The sequence below is a fragment of the Tachypleus tridentatus genome, chromosome 7 (assembly GCF_004210375.1).
Source record: "Tachypleus tridentatus isolate NWPU-2018 chromosome 7, ASM421037v1, whole genome shotgun sequence".
Classification (NCBI taxonomy): Eukaryota; Metazoa; Arthropoda; class Merostomata; order Xiphosura; family Limulidae; genus Tachypleus; species Tachypleus tridentatus.
Genome location: NC_134831.1, coordinates 12,660,644 through 12,686,972, shown reverse-complemented (window position 1 = coordinate 12,686,972; position 26,329 = coordinate 12,660,644). Strand labels below are relative to the sequence as shown.

Below are 26,329 nucleotides of genomic sequence, written 5' to 3'. Positions count from 1 at the left end.
ATAATTGGGGACAATCAAAAAGCTTGATCGGTACACTGGGGCCTCTGTGAATCATAAGTGGTCCTTTAAATCCCACAGCGGAGAACAGGTAATTTATTCCAGTCCGTTTAAAAAGTTGATGGATTCCAAAATTCCATAAAAAGAATATTTGATTACGAATGTTTTGTTTCAGATATTTTGCACATGGTTTCACAAGGATTATCTGCGATTTGCCGTTTACAGTTATGAACTAATATACGAATGAAAAGCAGTTAGTAAAGAGCACCTCCTACAAAATCTTGAACTACTCTTGTCTGATCGAATAGTGGGATTTGAAAGTTACTTTCAAAGACCATCCACAATCCAAATTGCGAACCACCAACACTCGAATCCATAGTCAAAAAAGTTAACAGCTAGGCCACGACAGGCCTAGAAGAAATGATAGTAAAAATACAAACAGACTGAAAGCTAGACAATTGTGAATGATGAAAGGGTAGATATTGAGATAGATAGTTTGGGCTTCAATATAACGGGTGGACAAATGGCCTTCCTGACGATCAGAGGACAGACTAATATGAAACTTTGCTATCCAAATACATTTAATTGAAGAAGATAAATGCTCCCTGTGTATTTTAAATACGATGCTTTTATAAGACTACTTGTAGATAAGTTGTTAGACCAAGTGTACCGAGCTATAGGATTGACCGACTAGTCATCTCTGGTTAGGCATTTGTAACAACTCAGACTAGTATATAAATAGCTTTATATATAAATCCAGAATCCAGAAGCGAAGAAGGAGAAAGATAAATAACTGAGCCAAGATTTTTATAATAAATATTTCTTTGTTAAATCTTCTGTATAAATAATGTTTAAAAACACACAATACTTGAAAAAATATTGAAGACACTAGGCCTTACTAAAAACATTTTACATATTTCAGTGGGTTAAGAGCCTAGATCATCAAGGAAGAAAACAGCATTGCAAAAAAAAAAAAAAAAAAGAACAACCCAAAAACAACAACACAAGAACTACTGATATATCTTATTATTCTGCATAATATAAACACATTGACCAATCAGTAAACATGCATTGTGCTGTCACCTATTATATCTATTTGAAAAAATAAAACTCTGAGAAATTAATTTCTACAACTCCTTATTTCGAATCTCTATTATATCCACATTCTGAAATATTTTTGCGCTTCTTTTATATCAGAATGACATTTGTTATTAGAATATTTAATTAATTTTTATATTATTATAATCAACACTATGGGAACAAGGATTAACTATACGTTCTACTAAAGCTAAATAATTTGTTTTCGTTTTATATATTAACTGTTCCTCGCTGGTTCAGCGGTAAGTCTACGGGGTTAATCCACTACAATCAGGGGTTTGAAAACCCTTGGGTGTACTCAGCAGATAGCCCAATGTGGCTTTGCTGTAAGAAAAAAAATGCACACACACTAGAGCTACATTATTTTCTCTTATCTAAGTCTACATTTCTATATGATTGTCCAATATAAATTAAACAACAATTGCAGGGAATTTTATAAATGCCACATTTATATATTAATGTAATTTTATGTTTAATGCTAGCCATAGAGTGACTAAGGTTAACTCGAAATAAAAATGGTACCCTATAGTTAATATATATTTAAAATACACTGCCTCTGTATGGAAAAATCATTCAATAAACTTAAAGAAGATACATTTTTTTTACTACCAATCATAGTGAAACCTTATGTTTAATACATTATGAAATGCTTAATTTGTTAACAACATATTATTATAAGATTTTTAACAATATTAATATTAAATATTCTTTAAATAGCGATATGTTTGTAAAAATTCAATTCTGATTCAAGTTATTTATATGAACAAATATTTTAATTTGAATTTTTGTTTTTAAAACTTCGTGTTTGTCAGTAGATGCCACTAAAACTTACACACACACACACATAAATTATATTTACAAACCATTATCTTTACTCATCTTATATGTACTTATAATAATTTCCTTTCCTTAGGGTGCCTAGAGACTCAGCGGTAAGTCCGAGAACCAGCCCCGCTAAAAATCGAGTTTCGATACTTGTGAAGGTTTGTTTGTTTGTTTGGAAATTTCGCACAAAGCTACTCGAGGGCTATCTGTGCTAGCCGTCCCTAATTTAGCAGTGTAAGACTAGAGGGAAGGCAGCTAGTCATCACCACCCACCGCCAACTCTTGGGCTACTCTTTACCAGCGAATAGTGGGATTGACCGTCACATTATACACCCCCACGGCTGGGAGGGCGAGCATGTTTAGCGCGACGCGGATTACGAGTCGCACGCCTTACGCGCTAGGCCATGCCGGGCCTACTTGTGAAGGCTTAGAACAGATATCCCATTGGGTAGCTTTGCGCTTTTAACAACAAATAAATAAACTTTTCAAAGGCGATTTCTCCGTCTCTGTTGGCTTCAGTTCACAAAGGGTGGAGTTCCTGAAAGGCTTTTCAACTTAAATTATCTTTTTTAAATGTTATTTAAGTGATGAAATTTCAAGTAATATATGTACATAAATTAATTTTAATTATTATGTACGTGGTGAAATTTCAAGCTATTTATAAACATAAATTAATACTTAAAAGTGATGAGCAGTTTTTACGGTTGAAAAACAGCAACAAACGAAATTGAAAATTTTAATGTCAAGAGGATAAATAGCCAAATCAGACACTCTTAGTTCTCGTTCAAGTGGCCCTGCATGGCCAGGTGTATTAAGGCATTCGACTCGCAATCCGAGGGTCGAGGGTTCGAATCCCTGTCGCACCAAGCATGCTCGCCCTTTCAGCCGTGGGTACGTTATAATGTGACGGTCTATCCCACTATTTGTTGGTAAAAGAGTAGGCCAAGAGTTGTCGGTGGGTGGTGATGACTAGCTGCCTTCCCTCTAGTCTTACAATGCTAAATTAGGGACGGTTAGTGCAGATAGCCCATGAGTAGCTTTGCACGAAATTAAAAACAAACAAACAAACAACAAATCTAGTTCAAGTGCTGCCGTCCCTAATTTTGATCTTCTAATCAAGGGAAAAGCAGCCAGCTGGAAGAAATCTTCCACTGCGAGAGCTTTGTGCGGTTCTTTGAACCAAATAAGAGTACTAAATGTCATTTTTATAACTCGCCCATAGCAAAGTGTCTCCAACTCTCAATCCGCAGCCCAGTACACCTATCACTAGCACGAAAAAGTAACAATATTAGGAAGAAAAAGAAACTGGAAAATATCAGGAAAGAAAACACTTGTAACTTACTGTAACCCAAATATAGAACAAGAAAATTATCACAATAACTTGTGCCATCCGCTCCCCTGAAATATTACTGTGGACAACGTAACTTGTAAGGTGTATATACTAAAATTGCGAGGTTAATATAATCAAAGGGGTGTTCAGTAATTATGCATATTGGGGAAAAAAATGATACTTTAAGAATGACTTCAGTGATAATGACAGTGATAAAATTGTAGGGGGTAAACCTACATAAAAATTACAAATGTGCTTGGACAACTTTTCTCCATTTTGTGTTGTTACTATTACCATTTTAAATTGGATTTGGTGGTCCAAGAATAACTCTTAGTAGCATCAGTTGCAGAGCATCATTGCTTAAAGTAAAACTGAGGTAAGTTTATTCCACACCACATGTGCTTTAACGCTTTCACTTCCAAGAATATAAATAAATAATTCTCTCAGACACGTGCGTTTATGTTTCGTCACTTATCTAAAACTCAAAATCTGGTTATTTAGGTGAAGTTTGAAGAGTAAAATGTTTTCTTCACCATGGTACAAAATTCCAAACTCACTTGGTAACACTCTAAGAAGAAGGACATATATGATATGCCACTGGAAGTAAAATGTTTTAACACAGGTACATGTTTATTTAGAAAAAGGTATAATAATTTTATTATATAAATAACATTGTAAGGTGGAATAAAATTATGTACTCAAAATGGGGGAAAAATATATAAGTAAACATACTTAGCTTTGTTAACTGTAGTTTGGAGCTATCTTCTGTGTAATAGTTTCGTATTTGACTTCGTATTCAAACCTTTGAACTTCTTGAATTATTTTTTCGTCAGTAACTACCCACACTAGTTCAAAACTTGTAAACGTCAACTCTTAATAAAATACGCCAATCTACTAACCTCTTTGTTTGTGAAGAAAAACAAATATGATGTGGGCTTTCGGGTCGCATTGTAGCTGAATTACGATCGTCTGACGTTTTTCAACGCATGAGTGGCTTTACATTGATTCTAATAAACGCTCTACAGACTTAGCGAAGAAAAGAAGTTTCAGTGACCTCAACACTGTTGCAAAGCTTTGCGTGAGAAAGCAGATGAATGAAAAAGTTCAAGACGTGCATTTTCATTTGGTATTCTAGCAATTTGATCCACACTATAAGGAAACATAAATACAAATTAATAGAAAAGGAAAGTTTACTAAGAGAAAATACCTAAAATACTCAAGGATAATTAAAAGTATTAAACAATCAGAAACTTAATTTAACCATGAACTGAACTGAATAAAATCAAAATCTTTTGAGGACTATTAGATTCTCAATAAATCAAGATAGGAACTTCGAGAAACACAAAGTTATACAAGTCAGAAGAATGGGTAGCTGAACAAAATTGATTTAGAAATGACTGTTTTAACATTGCTTAACAGTTAGTTTAAAATGTATATGAAGTGGAACATAATAAACAAAGATTAAAATAAATTCGATAAATAAAAAATGTACCTGTTTCGTAAAATAAAAAAATAAAAAAATCGCTTGTCTTATTTGTGTTTAAGTCAAGGGTTGGGCATGGGCCAATAGTTAGTATGCGCGAACTGGGAATCTGAGGGTGTGTGGTTTGCGCACAGTTACTGCAAAAGTTTGAAACTACGAACAACTTTATATGAAATTTCTGAAATAATTAAGATATAAAGATGCAAAACAGAAATGATAAGAAGACAAGTTGTTTAATATCTAGTAAAATACAAAAAAGAAAATTTGGCACTTTATTCATGGCCACTAATTAAATAAGTTTGACATTCACTATAAACATTATATGGATCATTGCTCAAAATTTGTTAAAATCATAGCTTCGAAACTGTAATTGAGATCCTGTAAGTAAAAACATTCCATCCGCACGTTCCTAGCGTGAGTTAAAAACTACTATACGTAAATATACGTAACTGTATGTAAATATATATGTAATAGATTACAGACAAATCCAGATGTTTTCTGATATGTTTTATCGTTTAAAGTGTATAGTCCATCGAAATATAGAATAAATATTGAAATATAATCTATCTAAATGATAACTAAGAAGATATTAAAACAAACAAACACAACTCGAAATGACAAATGATTAATCTTTGGCCACTTGTAAATGGCACAAATAAAGTTTGTTTTTGAATTTTGCGCAGAACTACACGAGGTCTATCGGCATTAGCCGTCCTAAACTTAACAGTGTAAGACTAGAGGGAAGGCAGTTAGTTATCACTAACCCCATAAACTCTTGGGTTACTCTTTAGCAACGAATAGTGGAATTGACCGCACATTATAACACCCTCACGGCTGAAAAGGCGAGCACGTATGATGTGACGGGAGTTCGAACATCCGACCTTCAGATTATAAGTCGAGCGTTCTCACCATCTGGCTATGTCTGGCCTCAAGTATAAAGAATAAAATGTATCACTGAATAAAAATTTAAGTAAGGCTCTTTACTGAAACTTAAAAAGAAACCGAACAAGATAGCGATGGAAGTGGACGTATTACTTGATCCGGCTAATGGTCAAATGGCATATTAAGCAGATTACGAGTCGAGCGCCTTGAACCCCTACCCATGCCGGACCCACAAATAAAAAGCGAAATGGTGGATTACAAAAGCAAAGTGTATCGTACAAAGTGTCCTCAATCACGATTATTGAAGTTTTACTACACTTTCTAAACCGAGACCAGTTGGAAGCAAATCACTGTGTTCTAAATGTTTCTAATAATCGTGAATCACTTACGCACTCCAGAGGATGGATACAATTACAAACTATGGTCTACAAGAGTCATTTTTCTAAAAATAGAGGTCATATGTTTCATCTAAACTAGGTCACAAATAAAAGTAAGCCTGCTCCTAGTGGTCAATCAAAAACTTTTAAAATCATATTATTATTTGTTTTTCTTCTCCATTTACTTAATTTCGGTGGGTGTTCATCTCCACTGATTGGCATGTTCTGCTAAAATGTTGTATTTAATTGGTTGTTTGATCTCTTGTCTTCGCGTACTAAGATATAAAAGTCGATTCAAGTTTCATTTTCGATTATTACATTTTTGTAAGTATTATTTGTCATGAGATTTTGAAACGACAGAGAATCAAATATTCGTTCCCAGGTTTGAAAGCGTAAGTTGTTATGACATTATAAAATGCACTGAAATTAACATAAAAAACTATTTTTTGCAGCTAGATAAAATTGCAGTAGTAATGATTTGTGGATTTCGATATATATTAAATGGAATTCCACATGAACGCGTATATAGATCTAATATTATATTTAGAAAGCAAGTTTGTTGTTAACGGTGATATTGGCGTACCGCATGCAAGTGTTGAATGTATTAAACGTGTAGACGAATATTTAATTTTTTAAAACTCAGTTAAAGTCCTTGTTTCGTGCCAGGTTCTGAAAGCAGTCTACAGAGGGAAAGAAATAAGTGTTCTTAAATTATTAAGGCATATTTTTTTCTATATTTCGGAAACAGTTGTAGGACTGCATTTAGTTGCGCTACCCTGTTGTATTACTTTTACGACTTCAAAGGACGATGGTTTGTTATTTGGTTTTGATAATGTTTTTCATAACATCACATCTTTCAATCTATCAGTTTCAGTTGGTAATCGCTTAATAATACAGATGACGAATCATTCATATTATGTAAAAGCTTGATATAACAGATCATATGTGAAAAAAGAAACAAAAAAAAAAGGAGAAACCAGTTCCATCGTTGGGTTGATACGTCAATAAGAAATGCCAATTAAAACTACTGGTGGGACACTAAACTATTTGATTTGATATGTTGTACAAATATTAATCATTTTTGACAGAAAATAAAATATCCCGCGGACGTAGCGCTAATATTTTTAAATGTATATGTTTTTAGGTGCGTAGGAGTTATTTGGAGTCACTCAGCGAAGAGAATGACAACGGAGTTACTCTTTAGCATAACTGTTTTAATACTGACACTTGGATGCATCTGGTCCTGTCCATTCTCGAGTTCCTTCCACACGTTGTGCATTTATAGGTCAAGAGCGTGTCCTGGTAAAACGCTGATAGGTAAGTTGGACTGCAAGTTCACTATTTACAAAACCATTAACTGTTCTTGTTGTTTTGTTTCATAATTTTAGCGCAAAGCTACCTTATCTGCATATAAACATCTCTAATTTTAAATCGATAGACTAGAGTGAATACTGCTGGTCAACAGACTCATTGCCAGCTCTTGAGCCATTCTAGTTGAACTGTGAGATTTTAGTATCATTCTGGTAATGCTTTGTGTTTGTTTGTTTAATAGCAAAGCCACACTGAGCAATCTCATGTGTTCACCGAGGGGAATTAAACCTAGTATTTCAGCATTGTAAGTCCATAGACCTGCCACTGTTCCTCTAGATCTCTGAGCACCCAAGGCCTAAAAGTATCGAACGTGATTGTTTTTCTGTAGCAAATGAACATAAACCATAGATCCTCTGTTTCACATCCCAACACGCTAGCCTCTACACAAGAAAGAAACTCCACACAAAGGAATTTTAAAAATACATATTTTGTCCTACACCTCGAGAATATACAGAATTTCATCGTAGTTTTTCTGGTTTTTCTGCTTACTTGCCATTTTGACTCACTCAATTTCTTTCAAACTAAACAATAAAATTACGATATTAATAACACTAATTAATTTATAAATTACAGCTGATACGATACGACAGTAGTCGATACGGTATATATCTGAATATTGATGCTGCGATACGATACGTATGTAAATACAAAAGTTTTACTGACTGCTTGTTAAAAGGTTTGTTTTGTAGCTAAGCATAAAGCTACACAATGGGCTATCTGTGCTCTACAAAACACGAGTATCGACACCCGGTTTATAGTGTTATAAGTCCGAAGACATATCGCTGTGCCACAGGGGGAGGGGCGTTTGTTACAAAGTGTGACAATCATCTATGCGATTTATTATCCGTAATACTAAAAGTGTCCAGTTACAATCTGAAATAGTTCTAGAAATTATAAAAAAGGACAATTTTAATTTATTTTGTATTTATTATGGTAGTTAACGAGCCTGGTCAAACTGACTGACTTTAAATAAAATTGGGGTAGTCAATATAGCAGAAAATATGGGAATATTTATTTAAAAAAGTTGGAAAATGATTTTGGCGGTTTGAGAGATTACATAAAACAAATTATTAATTTCTAGATGGAGAAATGTACATTTAATCTTAAAATGAAAATATCTATACTCGGAGCACAGACTGCTTTGACTTCCTATATTAAAACATTAATTTTTAACGACAATGATTCATGATAAATTATGATTTATTCTGTACAAAAGACTTATAATATATACTGAAAGTTTGCTAAATTTCGTGAAGTTACATAAATCGCATAGTACTTTATCGGACGATGAATCGGTACAATCGTATCGTATTACTCTATTGCGCTACCCTATTACAAATGTTGTAACTTGTGCAAGCTTTCTTTAGTGTTACGCAACTGAAAGTATGTACACACATGAAAAAGTCTTACCAACTAATAAACCTCATTTCATCCTGCTCTCAGGGCCTGCCATGGTTAGGGCGCTCGACTCATAATTTGTGGGTAGCGGGATCGAATTCCAACATTAAAAATATTTGCTTTTCTAGCCGTTGAATTGTTATAATGTGACGATCAGTCTCACTTTTCGTTGGTAAAGAAAGAGTAGCTAAAAGGTTGGCAGTAGGTGATGCTGGCTAGTTGGCTTTCCTCTGATCTATCAATTATAAATTAGGGATGGTTAGTGCAGATAGCTGTTGAGCAGCTTTTCACAAAATTGAACCAATAAACAAACTCCCACTACTTCTTTGTCTGTTTTTGTATAATCGCACAACGCTACTCGATAGTTCTCTGCTTTTAGTTATCCATAATTTTGAGCTGATTGACTAGAGGGAACAACTAATCAACAGCGCCTACGCTTTATTGTCTGAGCACGTTAGACAATTAGGACACGCTTAGCTCCACTCTCAGAAATCTGCAACTTCTAAAAATTATTGTAATAAAATATTTGGTAGCTGTTGGAAAACCAAAACTTTAACTAACATATTTTCTACGTTTATTACTGTTTCTGGTTTACAGTTTTTAGAAAATCGAAGTGCTAATAGTTTGAATATTTAAAACAAGAACAAATTTTAAAAAGTTAGAAAATCATGACGGTTATCAAATTGTTAATACTCTAATGAATTTCCCTGAAGCTCATATTTAGATATATTTTCAGGCAGTAACCGGCTAACAATATACCATAAGCGCCAGATAGTTGGAGAACATAACCGTCTTCGTGCTCTAGTCGCTAGAGGGCAGGAACGTGGCTTACCAGCTGCCACAAACATGCTTGTGATGGTAAGTATATTAATTAAAAAGTTAATAAAGAAGTACTAGTGTAATTAACATAGAATACAAACAAGGAAGAACGTATTTTAAATGGTACCTGTGCTGTATTTAAATTTGTTTACTTTTTAAATATTTCTTCAGGAAATGAAGTAATTTTTAATTATTTTCAGTTCAGAGCGAAAACAACAATGGGATATTGCAGCTAAATTTTCATGCAGGTTTATAATTAACAATAAAATATTTTGTTGTGTAATTAATCATTTAAATTAACCTAAAAATAAACATGAAACGTGACTTGTGAATCGTTTAGGCTACTGTAAAAAAAGAAAGACACGTGGAATATTGAGGTGTATCTGACAGATACAACTAGTGCAGAAAGGACACACAGGATATTTTGGTACATTTGACAGTTCAGACTTCTGTAAAAAATGAAGATTATTGTGTTTCACTTGACAGTTACAACTAGTATAAAAAATGACAAAAAGGATTTTGTGACACATTTGATAGCTCAGATGAATGTAATAAAACGCAAGGAAAATTGTTGTAAATTTGACAGTTCAAACGAGAGTAAATAGGATACACAGAATATTGTGACACATTTGACAGTTCAGGCAAGTGTAAAAAGACACCAAGGATATTGCGACACATTTGACAGTTCAGACTAGTATAAATAGGACATACAGGATATTGCGACACATTTGACAGTTCAGACTAGTATAAATAGGACATACAGGATATTGTGACACATTTGACAGTTCAGGCTAGTGTAAAAAGACACCAAGGATTTTGCGACACACTTGACAGGTCTGACTAATGTAAAAATGACATACCGGATATTGTGGTACATTTTACAGTTCAGACTAGGGTAAAAAGACACAAAGGGCTAAAATATCAAACGAAACAAAAAGTTTCGAAAAGACTGCAAGATAGATAGCTGTTTAATAATTTTATCAAGCTAAAATCTGTAATACTTGAAGATATACAGTGTATAATGTACACATATATACATGACAGTTGTGTGCTATAGTTTTTCATCATAAGATAAATAAAAATTCTCACAATCCGAACATAGTGAAGTTAGATGAAATTAAAAAAAAAAAGAAAACCATTTCTTGTGAAAACTGCTCAGAATTGATTATGTATCAATTGTTTTTAAATACTAGGGGGCTCGTGGAATAAATAAAAGTAAACAATGACTGTTAAAATGGCGTAAAGAAAAAATAATAAATTTTTACGAACTGTAGTTTTTCGAGTAATCTTGGCGGATTTCTCAAATATTTCATTGTAGATTAACCAGGAAGGTATATTTTAAAATCTATATTTTTATCTTTCATTGAGTCTTTCTGTAACGACCGTATATGGGAAGTTAACCAGTAGTCAGTGGTGGCGCCAGGATATTTTCGTTGGGGGGCTGAGGTAAACTGTGGAGGGGCTTCCCAAGATTCCATCAATATGAAGTATAGATGGTAAATTATAATAATGTAAATACCAAGGTACATTTCAGAAAGGTGTGCTATTTTGAACTGCGTTTTCAATGCAGTTTTCATTGGAAACTCATACTCTGATTAATAATTCATTATTAGAAATTAGAAATAATCTGTTTATGAAAATATGCGTATATGTGAAAGAGGAAGCTCACCTAAATTCCACCTAAGGTAATACATAATAATAAAGAAAATCAAAATTAGCTTAGATTAAACATTTAATATACCATTAAGAGTAAAGCTATAAATCAAAATAAATATAACATAAAGACACAGTTTACATAGCAGAAACGAATTATCCCATGTGAAGTTAATATACTCTGAGGAAAAGTAAGGTCACTATCAGGCTAACTATTTTTCATCATGCTGTGTTTATAGTCAATATTACTTTAAAACAATGCACCTGTTCTGTTGTAACTTGAAATCAACGTGGTTGTCTAATCTTCGTCAAAGCTCAAGATAGAATGGCATTACACAGAGAGCGACAATACAGCGCATGAGTTTCAGTGCATTCAATACGTTGCTATGGGATGCATGACACATACTTTCGTCTTAATGAAGACGTTGAGTTCTACAGATCTACACCCTTGTGCAAATTAATTGAAACAAGACGGAAAATTACGATTTTTTACATTTTTTGCGTTTTATTTCTGAGAATCCAAACATTACTCGCAAATTAATACATGATATGATCGCCTTTATTTTTTAAAAGATCATTAATCCGCTTTGGCATCGAGTCCACGAGCTGACTGCAATCTTTACTAATTTTTGGATCGTGGTACCACACCTCAATTATGGCCTCAATTCGCTTATCTTTCGTAGTACAGTCTTTTCCTCGAAGTCTTTCTTTACAAATCGCCCAAAGATTTTCAATAAGATTTAAGTCCGGAGAGTTTCCAGACCAGTCCAGCACCTTTATTCGCGTTGTAGTCATAAAATTCTTCACAAGTTTCGATGTGTGGCACGGAGCCAGATCTTGCTGAAAAATGCCAGATCCATCTGGAAATCTCCTTTTTCAATTCTGGAACGACTCTTCTCTGCAAAACTTCGATGTACTGTGGTCCTCGCATCATACCTTCTACGATATATAAGCCTCCGATGGCATAGTAGCTGAAAAAGCCCCAAAACATATTCTTCAAGGGATGTTTTACGAACTGATTGATGTGAGATTCTCGAAGATTCTCACCTGGAGATCTGCAAACATGCAGCCTTCTTTGACCCTGTACGAAGAAATGAGTCTCGTCACTGAATAACACCTTCCTCCATTGTTCTTGTGTCCAGTTCTTGTATTTCAGACCCCATTGATACCGTTTTTTCTTTATTGAGTTGGTAAGAAGTTGTTTTTGACTGGTCCCCTTGTCCTTCTAACGCAATTTTAAATGACGTAATATTCCTTAAAATTTTGTCATATATCCCAAAAACAGATCGACCGTACTGTAAAACATAGCTAATGACGCCGTCTGTGTGAAAAAATGACTATTAAAGGAAATCAGCGGGTCCAGCGAGTTTACACCGGCCGCCATGCTGAAAATATTGTAAAATGACCATTTGTTTCAATTAATTTGCACAAAGATGTATGTCTCTTTGATGTTAATTGTTAAGCAACAACGACGATTGTATTTTCCATATTATATTAATATATGTATGTAACAATATTTGGGGGCTGAGGGGGGCTTGGCTCATTTTGGGGGAATCAAGCCCCCAAACCCTCTTGGCGCCGCCACCGCCAGTAGTTAAAAGTTGACTTGAGGCCTTTTTCAGAGATTAGTTACAACGATTCTCTTTTTTTAACTTAATTGGATTTTTGTATTTCACTCAGACTTGGGATGAGGAACTGGAGCGGATTGCTCAGAGATGGGCGGAGCAATGTGTCCACGAACATGATCGGAACAGAAACGTGGGTAAGTAAAATTGTTTATCTCTATAACATGAAAGGCGTTTAGTTTGGAACCATGTGTATATATTTTATCCAGTTTACAAACTTCGCACAGTTGTTAAATGTGGTAGGAAAATAAACTTATAGTAGTTATTGAGTGTGGTAATAAAATAAAGCTATATCGGTTGTTACACGTGGATATTCAAATAAACCATAAATAGTCGTTACTTTGATAATCAAACGAACTGTGGAAGATGTTACACGTGGTATTCAAATATATTGCAGCAGTTATTACACGTGATAGCCAAATAAGCCTGTAACTTGGTGCTGTTTGTTTGTTTTGAATTTCGCACAAAGCTACACGAGGGCTATCTGTGCTGGCCGTCCCTAATTTAGCAGTGTAAAACTAGAGGGAATGCAACTGGTCATCATCACACCCCCAACTCTTGGGCTACTCTTTCACCAACAAATAGTGGGATTGACCGTCAAATTATAACGCTCACACGGCTGAAAGGGCGAGCATATTTTGTGTGACGGTCATTCGAACCTGCGATCCTCTGATTACAAGTCGTGTGCCTTAACCACCTGGCCATGCCGAGCCAAATTGGTGCTGAGGTTGGCTAAACGAAAGCTATGAGTTTGTGTCTTTCACGTGATACGTTTTACAGCAGTGTTTTGAAGATAATTAATTTAATAAACGGGTCAGTGACGAAAGAAATTATATTTAAGTAAAACATCCTATGTGATAGCTTATCCAGTTCCAGCTTGTAAATAAAGTTATCACGTAACCTGTCTCAAACTGGTTAAATGGATGTTGGCACCTAGCAAATCATTATAATTATATTTCCATGAATATGTACCAGTAGACATCTCTGATAAAACACCGGATTATCCTAAGTTTGGATCTGAGAACTTCTATACGAGTGTTCCCAATCCAGAATGTTAACTAGTAAATAATAAGAACACAGGATATTAGAATTATTGGAACGTTTTTTCTTTTTTCTTTTTTTTTTTTTTTTTTCGGGGGGGGGGGAAGGAATTTCCTGTACTTGTTTAACTAATATAATGTTGATTGAATTATAAGTGAAGGATTCATGTTCAACAATGGTGTGAATTATAAGTTTAATTCCTATTTCATAGTAGTGGCACATTCATGTGCCACTAGAAGTATTCATGTAATTGTATACTTGTCTACAGTTTAACTGTTCAGTAATTAACTGAGTATAGTTATCACAACACATGGATTATGCTTTTAAAGATTTCTATTAACATAGAATATTGTTTATATTAATTTTCAAGCTATTTTATATTAACATAGAATATTGTTTATATTAATTTTCAAGCTATTTTCCAAAGTGTTTCTTACCATTTCAATAAAATACTTTTCTCGATTCCGCATTTCCCTACGTAACCCCTGGTGGTAGGAAAAGTCGTCTCAGATCTGCACTGTCTTTCATGATACTGTTTACAATGTATTTATAATGGCTTATTGTTTTATTTTGTAATCGACGAAGGAGAAAGTAAATATTAGAGCTTTATTTCATTACACTCGAATGTTGATGTAAATTGTTTGATCTGAATTTCACGCAAAGCTACACAAGAGCTTAATTCAGTAGCGTCAGACAAGAAGGGAAAGCAGCTAGTCATAACCACCCATCACCAACTCTTGGGCTACTCTTTTACCAACGAATAGTGGGATTGACCGAAACATTATAATATCCCCACGACTGAAAGGTCGAGCATGCTTGGTGTGACGGGATTCGAACCCGCGATCTTCAGATTACGAGTTTATTGCCCTAACCACCTGGCCATGCCGGGCCTAGTTGGTGTGAATACCAATTCAAAACATTTAGAGTATATTCTAAATCACTACACCACATGTTTAAATTAATGATGTAATTTTTATTTTAACAGGCCTCTCAGGAGCCAGTGGGGGACAATTTCATTGAAAAATTTACCCAATCCGGTGTTTTTTAATTTAAATCGAAATTTTTAGAAATTTTTATTGGCTAAAAAAAAGAAGGCATTTCCCGCCACTATTCGTCGATAAAAGAGTAGCCCAAGAGTTGGCGATGGGTGGTTATGACTAGCTGCTTTCCCTTCTAGTCTGACACTGCTAAATTAAGCTCTTGTGTAGCTTTGCGTGAAATTCAGATCAAACAAACAAATTCACACCAACATTCGAGTGCAATGAAATGATGCTCAGCGCCATCTGTAGCGCTAATATTTTCTTTCTTCTTTGTCGATAAGAAAATAAAACAATAAGCCATTATAAATACTTGGTAAACAGCATCATGAAAGACAATGCAGATCTGAGACGACTTTTCCTACCACCAGGGGTTACGTAGGGAAATGCGGAATCGAGAAAAGTATTTTATTAAAATGATAAGAAACACTTTGGAAAATAGCTTGAAAATTAACATAAACAATATTCTATGTTAATAGAAATCTTTAAAAGCATAATCCATGTGTTGTGATAACTATACTCAGTTAATTACTGAACAGTTAAACTGTAGACAAGTATACAATTACATGAACACTTCTAGCACACATGAATAGTGCCACTACTATGAAATAGGCATTATATTTATAATTCACACCATTGTTGGACATGAATCCTTCACTTATAATTCAATCAACATTACATAAATTAAACAAGTACAGGATGGGTCACCGTAATTCCTGCCCCCCCCCAAAAAAAAAGAAAAAAAAAGAAAAACGTTCCAATAATTCTAATATCCTGTGTTCTTATTATTTACTAGTTAACATTCTAGATTGAGAACACTCGTATAGAAGTTCTCAGATCCAAACTTAGGATAATCCGGTGTTTTATCAGAGATGTCTACTGGTACATATTCATGGAAATATAATTATAATGATTTGCTAGGTGCCAACAGCCACTTAACCAGTTTGAGACAGGTTACGTGATAACTTTATTTACAAGCTGGAACTGGATAAGCTATCACATAGGATGTTTTACTTCAGTATAATTTCTTTCGTCACTGACCCGTTTATTAAATTAATTATCTTCAAAACACTGCTGTAAAACGTATTACGTAAAAAACACAAACTCATAGCTTTCGTTTAGCCAAGCTCAGCACCAATTTGGCTCGGCATGGCCAGGTGGTTAAGGCACTCGACTCGTAATCAGAGGATCGCAGGTTCGAATGCCCGTCACAACAAATATGCTCGCCCTTTCAGCTGTGGGGGCGTTATGATTTACAGTCAATCCCACTATTCGTTGGTAAAAGAGTAGCCCAAGAGTTGAGGGTGGGTGGTGATGACTACTTGTCTTTCCTCTGGTCTTACACTGCTAAATTAGGGAGGGCCAGCGCAGAAGGTCCTCGAGTGGCTTTGCGCAAAATTACAAAACAAACGAACAAACAATCTTATTGATTAATGCTCTCTTTCTTTCTAGTTTAACGGTAACTCTGAAGACTTATAACAATAAGAAACGGGTTTCAATATTCGTGGTAGGCACAGCACAGGTAGTCCAACGTGTAACCTTGGCTTACCAACTAACGAACTTATTGGCTTTAAGATATTCAAATATCAAAGCTGTCATCTAAGGAAACAGTTGTTGTTCAAGTATAACAATAATCATTTTTATTTTATGAAAAACATAAATATAAGAAGACAGCAACAGATTTATTTTTATCGTAATATGTTTGTATAGTTCTATGAAGCATCACTGTTGCTTTCCTAACACAAAAGGTAGGTTTCAAGTTGGTCAAAACATCGCTTATACGAGGACATACGGTCACGGAGATGTCCTTGCTGACAATCCAGACTGGCCGACTCAGATCAAATCCTGGTATAGAGAATACTATCGTTTTGGATTCAATAGGAGGAACATTAGTCCGTTTAAGTTCAAAAGTGGCACCGGTCACTTTACACAAGTAAGTTGAATTTTATTTTAGTAACGAAGATAAAAAAATAAATAAATGTAATCTTATGTCTTCTTAAGTTACATTCAACCTCCTCTAGTTTCATTTATTTTTATTAATTGTCTTATGAAGCAACGTCGGTGATCTTTATATATATATACATGATAAATGTTTTTGACGTGTGAACGACTACTTTTACGGGGCCTGGCATGGCCAGTGGTTTAAGGCGTTCGACTCGTAATCTGAAGGTCGCGGGTTCGTATCCCCGTCGCACCAAACATGGTCGCCCGTTCAGCCGTGGGGTCGCTATAATGTGACGGTTACACCCACTATTCATTGGTAAAAGAGTAGCCTAAGAGTTGACGGTGGGTGGTCATGATTAGCTGCCTTCCTTCTAGTCTTACACTGTAAAATTAGCCCTTGTGTAGCTTTGCGCGAAATTCCAAAAACAAACAAACATACTTTCACAGCTTTTAAAGCTCCCGTTGGCAAATCTTAGAGCCTATAACACAAAAAATAACGGGTTTTGATACCAGCCACAGACATAACGCAATCCACTTAACAATGAACATTTAGAAGTTACAGGTCTGGGACCTCTTCAAAGTACTCTCCTTCCCAACGCACACACTTATCCCAACGGTGTTTCCACTTGTTGAAACAGTCCTGGTACACTTCTTTTGTAATGTCCTCCAGCTCCTTCGTCGCATTTGCCTTAATCTCGGAAATCGTCTCAAATCTTCTTCCTTTCAAGAGTCTTTTGAGTTTGGAGAACAAGAAAAAATCGCAAGGAGCAAGGTCAGGTGAGTAGTGGGGTGGGGAAGAACAGTGATCGAGTGTTTGGCAAAAAACTCACGAGTTCTGAGGGATGAATTTCGCAGCAACGCGGTGCATCTTCAATTTTTCGGTCAAAATCTCGTAACAAGATCCAACTGATATTCCACACTCTTCAGCAAGCTCCCTGACAGTCAGGCGTTGATTTGCCCGGACCAGGGTGTTGATTTTGTCGACGTGTGGGTCGTCAGTTGACGTGGAAGGACGTCCATGACGCTCATCATCTTCAATGGACTGTCGACCATCCTTGAAACGTTCATGCCACTTGAAACATGCCGTACGCTTCCTAGCAACATCACCGTAAGCCGTGTTAAGAATAGCAAAAGTTTCAGTCGCATATTTTCCACGTTTAACACAAATTTCACAGCAAGTCGTTGCTCCTTCAGGTCATTCATTCTGAAATCCGCCAAACGAGAAAATCGCACTTCACTTAAAATCGCGTAGCTAATACATAAATGAAGATATCTGCAATCGAAAAATGGCGTCGTAATTAGCTAATCTGTGCAAATCTAGCGACACCAAGCGGATTCCCCTGGAACCAACTGGAGCCGCGCAATTCAAACAGTCCGCGTATTTTTTGAACAGACCTCGTAATTGACCCAGATGGGACAGCGGTAAGTTTACGGGCTTGCAACGCTAAAACGAGAGCTCGATTTCCCGCGGTGGACACAGCAGATAGTCCAGTGTGGCTCTTCTCTTAATACAGCCAACAAACCGTTTCTAATTAGAATTGCAATAATATTCTTTCATTTGAGGATACTATTACTTAAAAAGTCACATATTTATAAAAAGAAATTATTATTCATAACGCATTTCTATGTTCTTTATGTCGAAAATATGTTACATTGTTAATAACACATACCAAGTTTGGTGGTATCGGGTGAGTCCTCCATATTAAAGATTATAAAACGCTCTTCAGACACGTTGGTTCTGTTCTAATTAATGTGAACAAGAGATAAAGAACGATAAAAATTGTAGTTCTTGCAGAATATTAATTAATTTATACATAAGAGTACACTGGAAGATAATTAACTTACATAAAATAAGGAAGAAGAAAGATAAACAAATTTTAGAAATAAAAAATGTCCGATTGATATTGGGTGTCATTATTAAAAAGTTTACCGTTATTTAATAAGTAGTTTTAACTGTTTAAAAATACACGGTACACGTGCATCGAAATTAATAAAAGACAAACGGATAATGCTTCAGACACGCATAGCTTATCTGACTTCTAAACTTGTAATGTTTATGAAAGGTTAATAGAATTTTATCAGAATGATTTGTATATGCGTTAATATATTGATATGTGACCACAAATTGAAATTGTGAAACCATGGGCGACATACTTAGCACCTGCGTATTTGATTCAGGGCAAACTGTAGTACAGAAAGAAAAACTAACAAACCTTTCTAATGGAAGATATTCGTGTAAAGAGACTGTAAAGCGATTGTGGGCCAAGAGGTACATCATTCCAGAAATGGTAGCTTTCATATTTCTCCGGTTAAGCGGTAAAACTCCCACAAGAGGGCGTTTACGAAAGGAATGGACTTCGTAACTACATCCCAATGTTTTCCAATGTGAAGGTTACCGTTACGAAAGGAGGTTCTTCAACCCGAAAAAGTTATTGCGATTATAGATCTATAGAGGATTTGATAAGCTTCGTAGTCTAAGAGCTATTGCAAAAAATCAAGATGATATGGAGAAAGTAGTTTCAAGAACAACTGAAAACCAGAACATTGTTCTTACAAAGTGGACATTGACCTTCAATAGTATAGTTAGTCTCAGAAGATGTAAAGTACACACCAGTGAAACAGTATTATTTAATTGCTATAATAGAGTCACTCTTTATCAGTGGTAAAATGTTTGATCCAATGTTTCTGTCAAATTCTATACAATGTTATATCTAACTTAATATAAATTTGAATTAAGTTTTATAACAGTGTAGTACGTGTATAATGTAAGATAAGCTAAAATAGCATTACTTATAATATACAATAAAATCGAAATATTTATGTCATTTTTCCTTGCATTTCAAGCAACCCCATCTGTTATCATTTTTCTGTTTAACAACAGGTAATTTGGGGAAGTACTAACAAAGTTGGCTGCGGATATACTTATTATAAAGCGCCATCGCACGGCTATACCAAGTTGTATGTATGCAATTATGGCCCGAGGTAAGTTTCGATGCTAGAAATTCCGAAAGAAAATTCAGTCATTTAAATCTCTATGTGTGGATGCACTTGTTCTCTATTTCACTATTTACAAATTGTATTTTACTGGTTATAAATCCTATTTACGCAAGGTAGCGAGTTTTTAGAGCATTTGTTATCATTATTAATTTATTTGAGTTGCATCTTTTATCGTTGTAAGGTTTCAAATACAAAGTTTGTTAAGAATGTATAAATCAGTGGTCCCTAAGATTTTTTAATCGAGGATAACCTGATCCACTTATCTTGCTGTCACATGCAATGTCTATTTTGGAGAGTTTTTTATATGTCTATATTTGACTTTCACTTGGTGAAACATCTCTAACAGCTTGTCGCGAGACACAGTTTGGAAAACAGTGGTATAAATGAACTTACTGTCACGATTCAGAAAATTTTATTCATTCTGGAGAAGAAACTAAAATAATGCCCTGGGGTTTTCTTACTCTGGTATGTTAAGATTATCACATACAGAAGAAACGATATGTAAGAAAGTAACTTTATACGTGTATGGTTCCTTTAGCTAACGTACTATTTATTTGTTCGCCGAAGTTTTGCTCTGGTTATTTAAAGGAATTTTGCTGAAAATTAGGTGGTGGTCCCCAAATTTGTTTCCAAATATACCTTTAAATATTTCGAAGCTACGAGATATTCGCGAATTATTCAAACCTAAAGAGTGTTATACAGTGATTATTTTACTTAAAATATCAAGGTTATCGTTAGGAAATAATAATAAACTTTGCTGTTTTCACGTTTTCATGTCAACGCATCTCGTAACTGTCGAAACTTAATAAAAGTCTTATTAATAATTTGAGATCAAAGCAATCTACCTATATAATAATAATATCACTGGCGATTTTAACTCCACCTAGCTGCTCAAATGTAAGTCTGAAGTCTTACGACGCTAAAAAACGGGGTTTTGATATTCGTGGTTGGCACACAGCACAGATTGTCCATTGCGTAGCATTGTGCTTATTAACAACAAACCAAACACATATAAAAGTTTACTACGTCATTCACTGGAACAATACAGTTTATTATACAGTTATGGCCTAGTAAATCCTAATGTCTTTCGTTCGATTTTATTTGTCTGAAAATACAATGAACATTTAGATATTTGCAGTTATTGCCTTTTTTTATAGAGGAAACATGATTGGAGATACGATGTATGAAGTAGCTTCAAAAGCAAGATGTACACGCCTTGATTTGAGATTTTCTTTTGAGTTTCCTGGTTTGTGCGGTAAGTGGTGAGAAAATCAAAGAGTAAACACGTTCATGTACTAATACGTATATACATATATATATATATATATATATATATAACAATCAAACAACCGCCATAAAACTAAAAGAAAAATTTTCCGAAATATTTATTTATTAAAATGTTCACAGATTCACAATTTTAGGTTATCCATATTTTCACGTAATAACAACCAACTGATTACAAAATATATTAAATCATCATAGTTTGAATTAAATACAAAAAAAAAGATAATTTTCTTAGATTCTGTGTTCATCCAAAAGCTTACAGTAGTTCATAATCCTGGGGTTGTTCTACTTTCATCTGTTGAAAAACGTATGCGTGGAAAACACATTATTGCGTCGTCACAATTTAAAGCGTAGCATACAGTTGGTATAATTGTTAAATATTTTCGTGAAAGAAACAAAATTATTTCATGTGTCGATTTTATACTCATTAAGATTTATTCTTATTGTTTGCAATAATCTCTTATGTAAAATATACAGTTTCTAATGATTTCCAGTTGACGTACAGCAAGGATGGTTTTATTCTACAAAAATGCTGTGTTGTTGCATTATAGACACAGAGAAACCAGTTCAATCACGGCAACCAATGAGAAGCCGTGATAGCTTGTTTTGACATAGTATTGATGACGAGTACACTAGAATGGACAGATACTGCCTGTTGTAAACAAGAGGGAGTTTTAAATAGCTTGAAATTATTTTAGACAGGATTATAATAAATTAATGTATGAGATTTTTGTTTTCTATATTATTAGCTATATTTTTGTGTGCTAACAACTCCAAGTGTGGAGCAAGTATATACCCAATTTAGTTTTGTTACTCACTAAGATCTCTTCAAGTTTATCTTCAAATTGAAATTATTTTAGGCAGAATTAGAGTAAATTAATCTATGATACTTTGAGCTGAAAAGTTTGTACTTGAGAAACAAAACCTCAGAGCCGTTCTACAAATTGTTATGCTTCGGCTAATAACAAAAGTGTAGAGAACAACGTTGCGAAAGTCTTCCCTTTCAATCAGAAATATGGATAAACAAACCAATCACAGCCCGTCCTCCACAACCCACCAGCATACTATGGAGACGGCTCGGCATGGCAAGGTGGTTAAAACACACGACTCGTAACCCGAGGGTCGCGGGTTTGAATACCCGCCACGCAAAACATGCTTGCCCATTCAGGCGTAGGGCGTTATAAAGTGTGATCAATCCCACTATTCGTTGGTAAAAGAGAAGCCCAAAAGTTGTCGGTGGGTGGTGATGACTAGCTGCCATCCCTATAGTCTTACACTGCTAAATTAGGAACGGCTAGCACAGATAGCCCTTGTGTAGTTTTGCGCGAACTTGAAAACAAACCAAACTATGGAGACCTTAGAGGAGAAAAGAAATCCTAGTTTCTCATCATTGTTGATTCTAAACCAAAGTATCTACGATAATGATGCACTGACGAATACACTCCTCTGCTCCTATTGTCTCGTGCTCAGTTTCTACCAGGTCAAAACAAACTTGATTACTGAAGCAACATAATAATCCAACCATGAAAAGGTCGAAAAGAAATACTCACATTCCTGAGCACCATTGGTTTAACATCTAAATAACAACCAAGTCTGCATCGTGCCGTGCAACTTAACGATCTGAAGAAGAAAGACTTTCGAAACGTCTCTCTTTACACTTGCACTTTTCACAACAGACCATCTATTTCAGTTTACCTAAGATGATAATGTTCCAAATTTAACCTATGCCAAAAATTCACTGTAAATTAGGCATTTTTTATTCAGAGATAAAATTTTTCTTGAAAACAAATTCCCCTCTTATATCAACTAAAACATATAGTAGAACCACATATTATTGAAATGATTAAAATTATGAAAACTGGTGTTTTATATTTAAACCAAGACACTGGCTATAGTAACATTAACAAAATCTGGTAAAACTTATTCACTTAACTCCTCTCCCTTTGACACAATGATATGTAACATGAGAACATCCCGTTGTTATATCCTGTTACCCATAGTCCTCAGAGATATTTTTATTCTATATATAAACCTCTTTCTTTGGATGTATATTACACCTGACAAAGACAGACAAATTCTCTGTGAAACATGTGCTATGCATTAAAATATTTAATTATACTTACAAATCGTTGTGTCTTATACATTCAAGTATCCTGGCGTAATCCTTGACATACTTGTGTGTATATGCGTGTCTCTCTATCTTTATATATATATATATATTTATATGTATATATAGCTATTTAACGTTTATGAATTTTTGTTGCATCCGTTCGAATTTCCTATCACAGCAGCGAAAGACATATCTTTATTTTCCTTAAATAGGCGACTGCCTAATATAAATACTTACACCATGTCTGAAAAATGTGTAACAATAGCTTAGAACCAGTCCTGACCTAATGAATGGCATATTTCTACTATGAATCCAATGATTCAATGTTTGTGTTTCGATTTTTAAAACTACGTTCTCCAGTTTGGAATCCTCGATGCGGGGTGTGATAAGAGTAATGGTCAAGGAATAGCGGCAGGTGCTGTTGAATAGCTGCTTTTCCTTTAGCCTACCAGTTTCTAATTAGGGAGACGTCCATTCACAAATAGTATTAATACACTGATTTTACTTTTCTAAAAATAAAAAAGGCGTTAAGCTGGGATTGTTAGCTTGAATATAAATATTTTTCTTTCGTGATGTTTGTTCTAGTAACCTGATAATGTACGTTATAACATACTTATTTGAATAAAATACATTTTTATCTCTTTACAGAAACTGACAGAGAGAGTTATACGCCTCTGATGTGGGCAAGAAAACGCTCGAAAAATCGGTCTTAGTGTGTTTAATCCCATTACATCTTCAACATTACCTCTTCGTTCTGTCATTGTCACAGTTACTCATAACGACACCTGATTGTACTCTTGTTTCAGCCTCTAGTAAACGAATCGCCAAATTAGAGTTTTGATACAAGCCGTCTCTATGCTACTTTGTGCTTACTGTTTACTGATAAACATTAAGTCAGATCATTATCTATATTCTCGGAACAATAAGTGATGCTGGTATCAGTTTCAGTATTTCAAGATGTAACTGGAAAATCTTTTTCCCTTATAACGTGTAACCACGTCAGCCTTGAAAAGGAATCAAACACAAACATACACACACATATATATCTACACAGGAGGGTGGAAAAAAGTGCCCCCCCTTGAAAATGTTGTTAATTTGTTACATCTTTTATTAGGTATTTACAAAAGCCAGTGTTAAAATTAGGATTTCAGATCATATTTGAATATATTTCGTCGAGTGCGTTCTAGAACTATATAGTTTTACATATTTTTCTGTTATCCAATAAAAAATATGATAAATTAACAACACTTTCAAAGGGAAGGGCACATTTTTGTCCACCTCCTGTATGTGTGTGTAGTAATATTTATTTTCTGGTTTTGGTCTTTTATAAAGGGCAGGTTCCTATGAATTTATGTGCACGCATTAACACACACACATGTACACCTAATGTATGTTCATAATTATAGAATCAGAAAGATTCTCCTCTGACCTAGACCCCTTTCAATCAAACTGCTATCCTTTAGCTCCAGACTTATCCTATTCCAGATTGTACGAAAAATAATTTCCATGTATGCTTAGCCCAGTTTATTTTGATAGAGTATTCACAAGTCTAGCTGTTCGCCATCTCAGAGAATACAGACCTCTGCAACAACAATATCCTTTGGTCACTGTGCAACAAAATTCTACATATCTTACTACTATGCGATATTTTCTGGATTACGGATTTCCCTCAGAATAGTGAGTAAGGGCTAGCTAATTGGAGGCTTAAAAGATGCCAAGTTGGAGAATATGCCTTTTTATCTCTTTGATTTTTAACTGAGTATGTTAGGAAGAAAATTTAAAATCGTGGAAGATGCATAAGAGTTTGTGCTGTAAAACACAATCATAGTTATTATCACAAAACAGAATGAAACAAAATCAGCAAGTGGATCTGTAGTGAACGTATTATGAGACTTGCAAGAGAGAGAAGGGAAATGAAACTTTTGTAAACTCTTTTTCACCTGTTCAGAGTGTGTCCCTCCTATAAAATAAAAACTAAAATAAAGTTACAAAATAAAAATAAGCTGTAATTAAAAAAAGGACATAAAACTATTTAAACAAAACCTTAACAAAATCGAAATCTAAGGAAAAGGATCTGAATAAAGAAACACTCAATTTTAGCAAATACTCTAATCTACTAGAAGTTAGGATGCAGTAAGAAAATACTAAATATAGAAGAATCAGATAAAATATACAATAACAACTTAAGACAAGTTTCGACACTAAACGCTATTCTGCATATGGCCATCGTTCACTCATTCCTTATTATACAGTGAGGGAAACCCCAGGCCATTAGCCGATTAATTGCTAATGAGTGGATCTGTAAATAGACATAGCAGAATAAAAGTGAATTTAAAATGTGTTTACTTGGGCTACTTTACATTTCATAAAATTTCATAAATTTACATATTAATTAAGGGAGTATAAAACATGTGGTATCATTTTGACTACAAACAGTGCACAAAGATACCTGATTTTTACAATGACGAAGGGTTTGCTGACCTAGAAAGTTCAATAATGTTTTCTAGATAAAATGAAATTGACATTGCATTAAAATATACGTACTTTATTTACTGAAGATAACGGAGGAACGAAATCGTAGTTGACTGTGATAGTTGGAAGGACTATTATGCTGTGATTAAAAGCTTGTTAGAAGCAAAATAAACATTAAATTAATTACCCATGTATTTAAGTAAAATAAATAAAATAAATGTTATTTGGATAAACTGAAAATGGAGTGGCTGATTAATTAAAAGGCTAAGCATTGCATAAATGAGAAAACAGGATGAGGCTTCAATCAAATTTCACAATCTCTTGTACACCTGAACAGTCAGAAAATTGGATGACAGTCCTAAAATATTTCTAATTCTTCTGTCAGTCAAGGTAATGTTAAACACAATACAACTATTCCTTAAAACATTAACTAGCCTTCATGAGTGAAACCTCGTACAGAAAGTAGAGATCAAATTAAATATTTTAAAATATTTTGTTTCAGTTCTTTACTTAGAACAGACATGAAAAAATTTGACTTCCCCAGTTGTAAAACAACTAAACATCTGAAGGAGTTGCATATTTTAAG

General features: G+C 34.5%; 1 protein-coding gene across 1 annotated transcript; it reads left to right on the top strand.

The window, feature by feature from the left end:
* The first annotated feature begins 6,326 nt into the window (after positions 1-6,326).
* On the top strand, positions 6,327-25,928 carry LOC143255130 (venom allergen 3-like). The gene is made up of 8 exons (XM_076510322.1): positions 6,327-6,384; positions 7,137-7,309; positions 9,498-9,619; positions 12,914-12,995; positions 16,685-16,869; positions 19,762-19,862; positions 21,035-21,132; positions 23,920-25,928. Exons 2-8 carry the CDS (start codon positions 7,174-7,176, stop codon positions 23,982-23,984), a joined length of 789 nt encoding a protein of 262 aa, XP_076366437.1. The 5' UTR covers positions 6,327-6,384; positions 7,137-7,173; the 3' UTR covers positions 23,985-25,928.
* Positions 25,929-26,329: the final 401 nt, after the last annotated feature.

What these genes read in the sequence shown, in the direction of transcription:
- LOC143255130 (XM_076510322.1), top strand. Translation starts at nt 7,174, where the DNA reads ATGACAACGGAGTTACTCTTTAGCATAACTGTTTTAATACTGACACTT. An exon ending in TCCTGGTAAAACGCTGATAG is followed by an intron (nt 7,310 to 9,497) that starts GTAAGTTGGACT and finishes ATATATTTTCAG; the next exon opens with GCAGTAACCGGCTAACAATA. An exon ending in GTATGCAATTATGGCCCGAG is followed by an intron (nt 19,863 to 21,034) that starts GTAAGTTTCGAT and finishes CTTTTTTTATAG; the next exon opens with AGGAAACATGATTGGAGATA.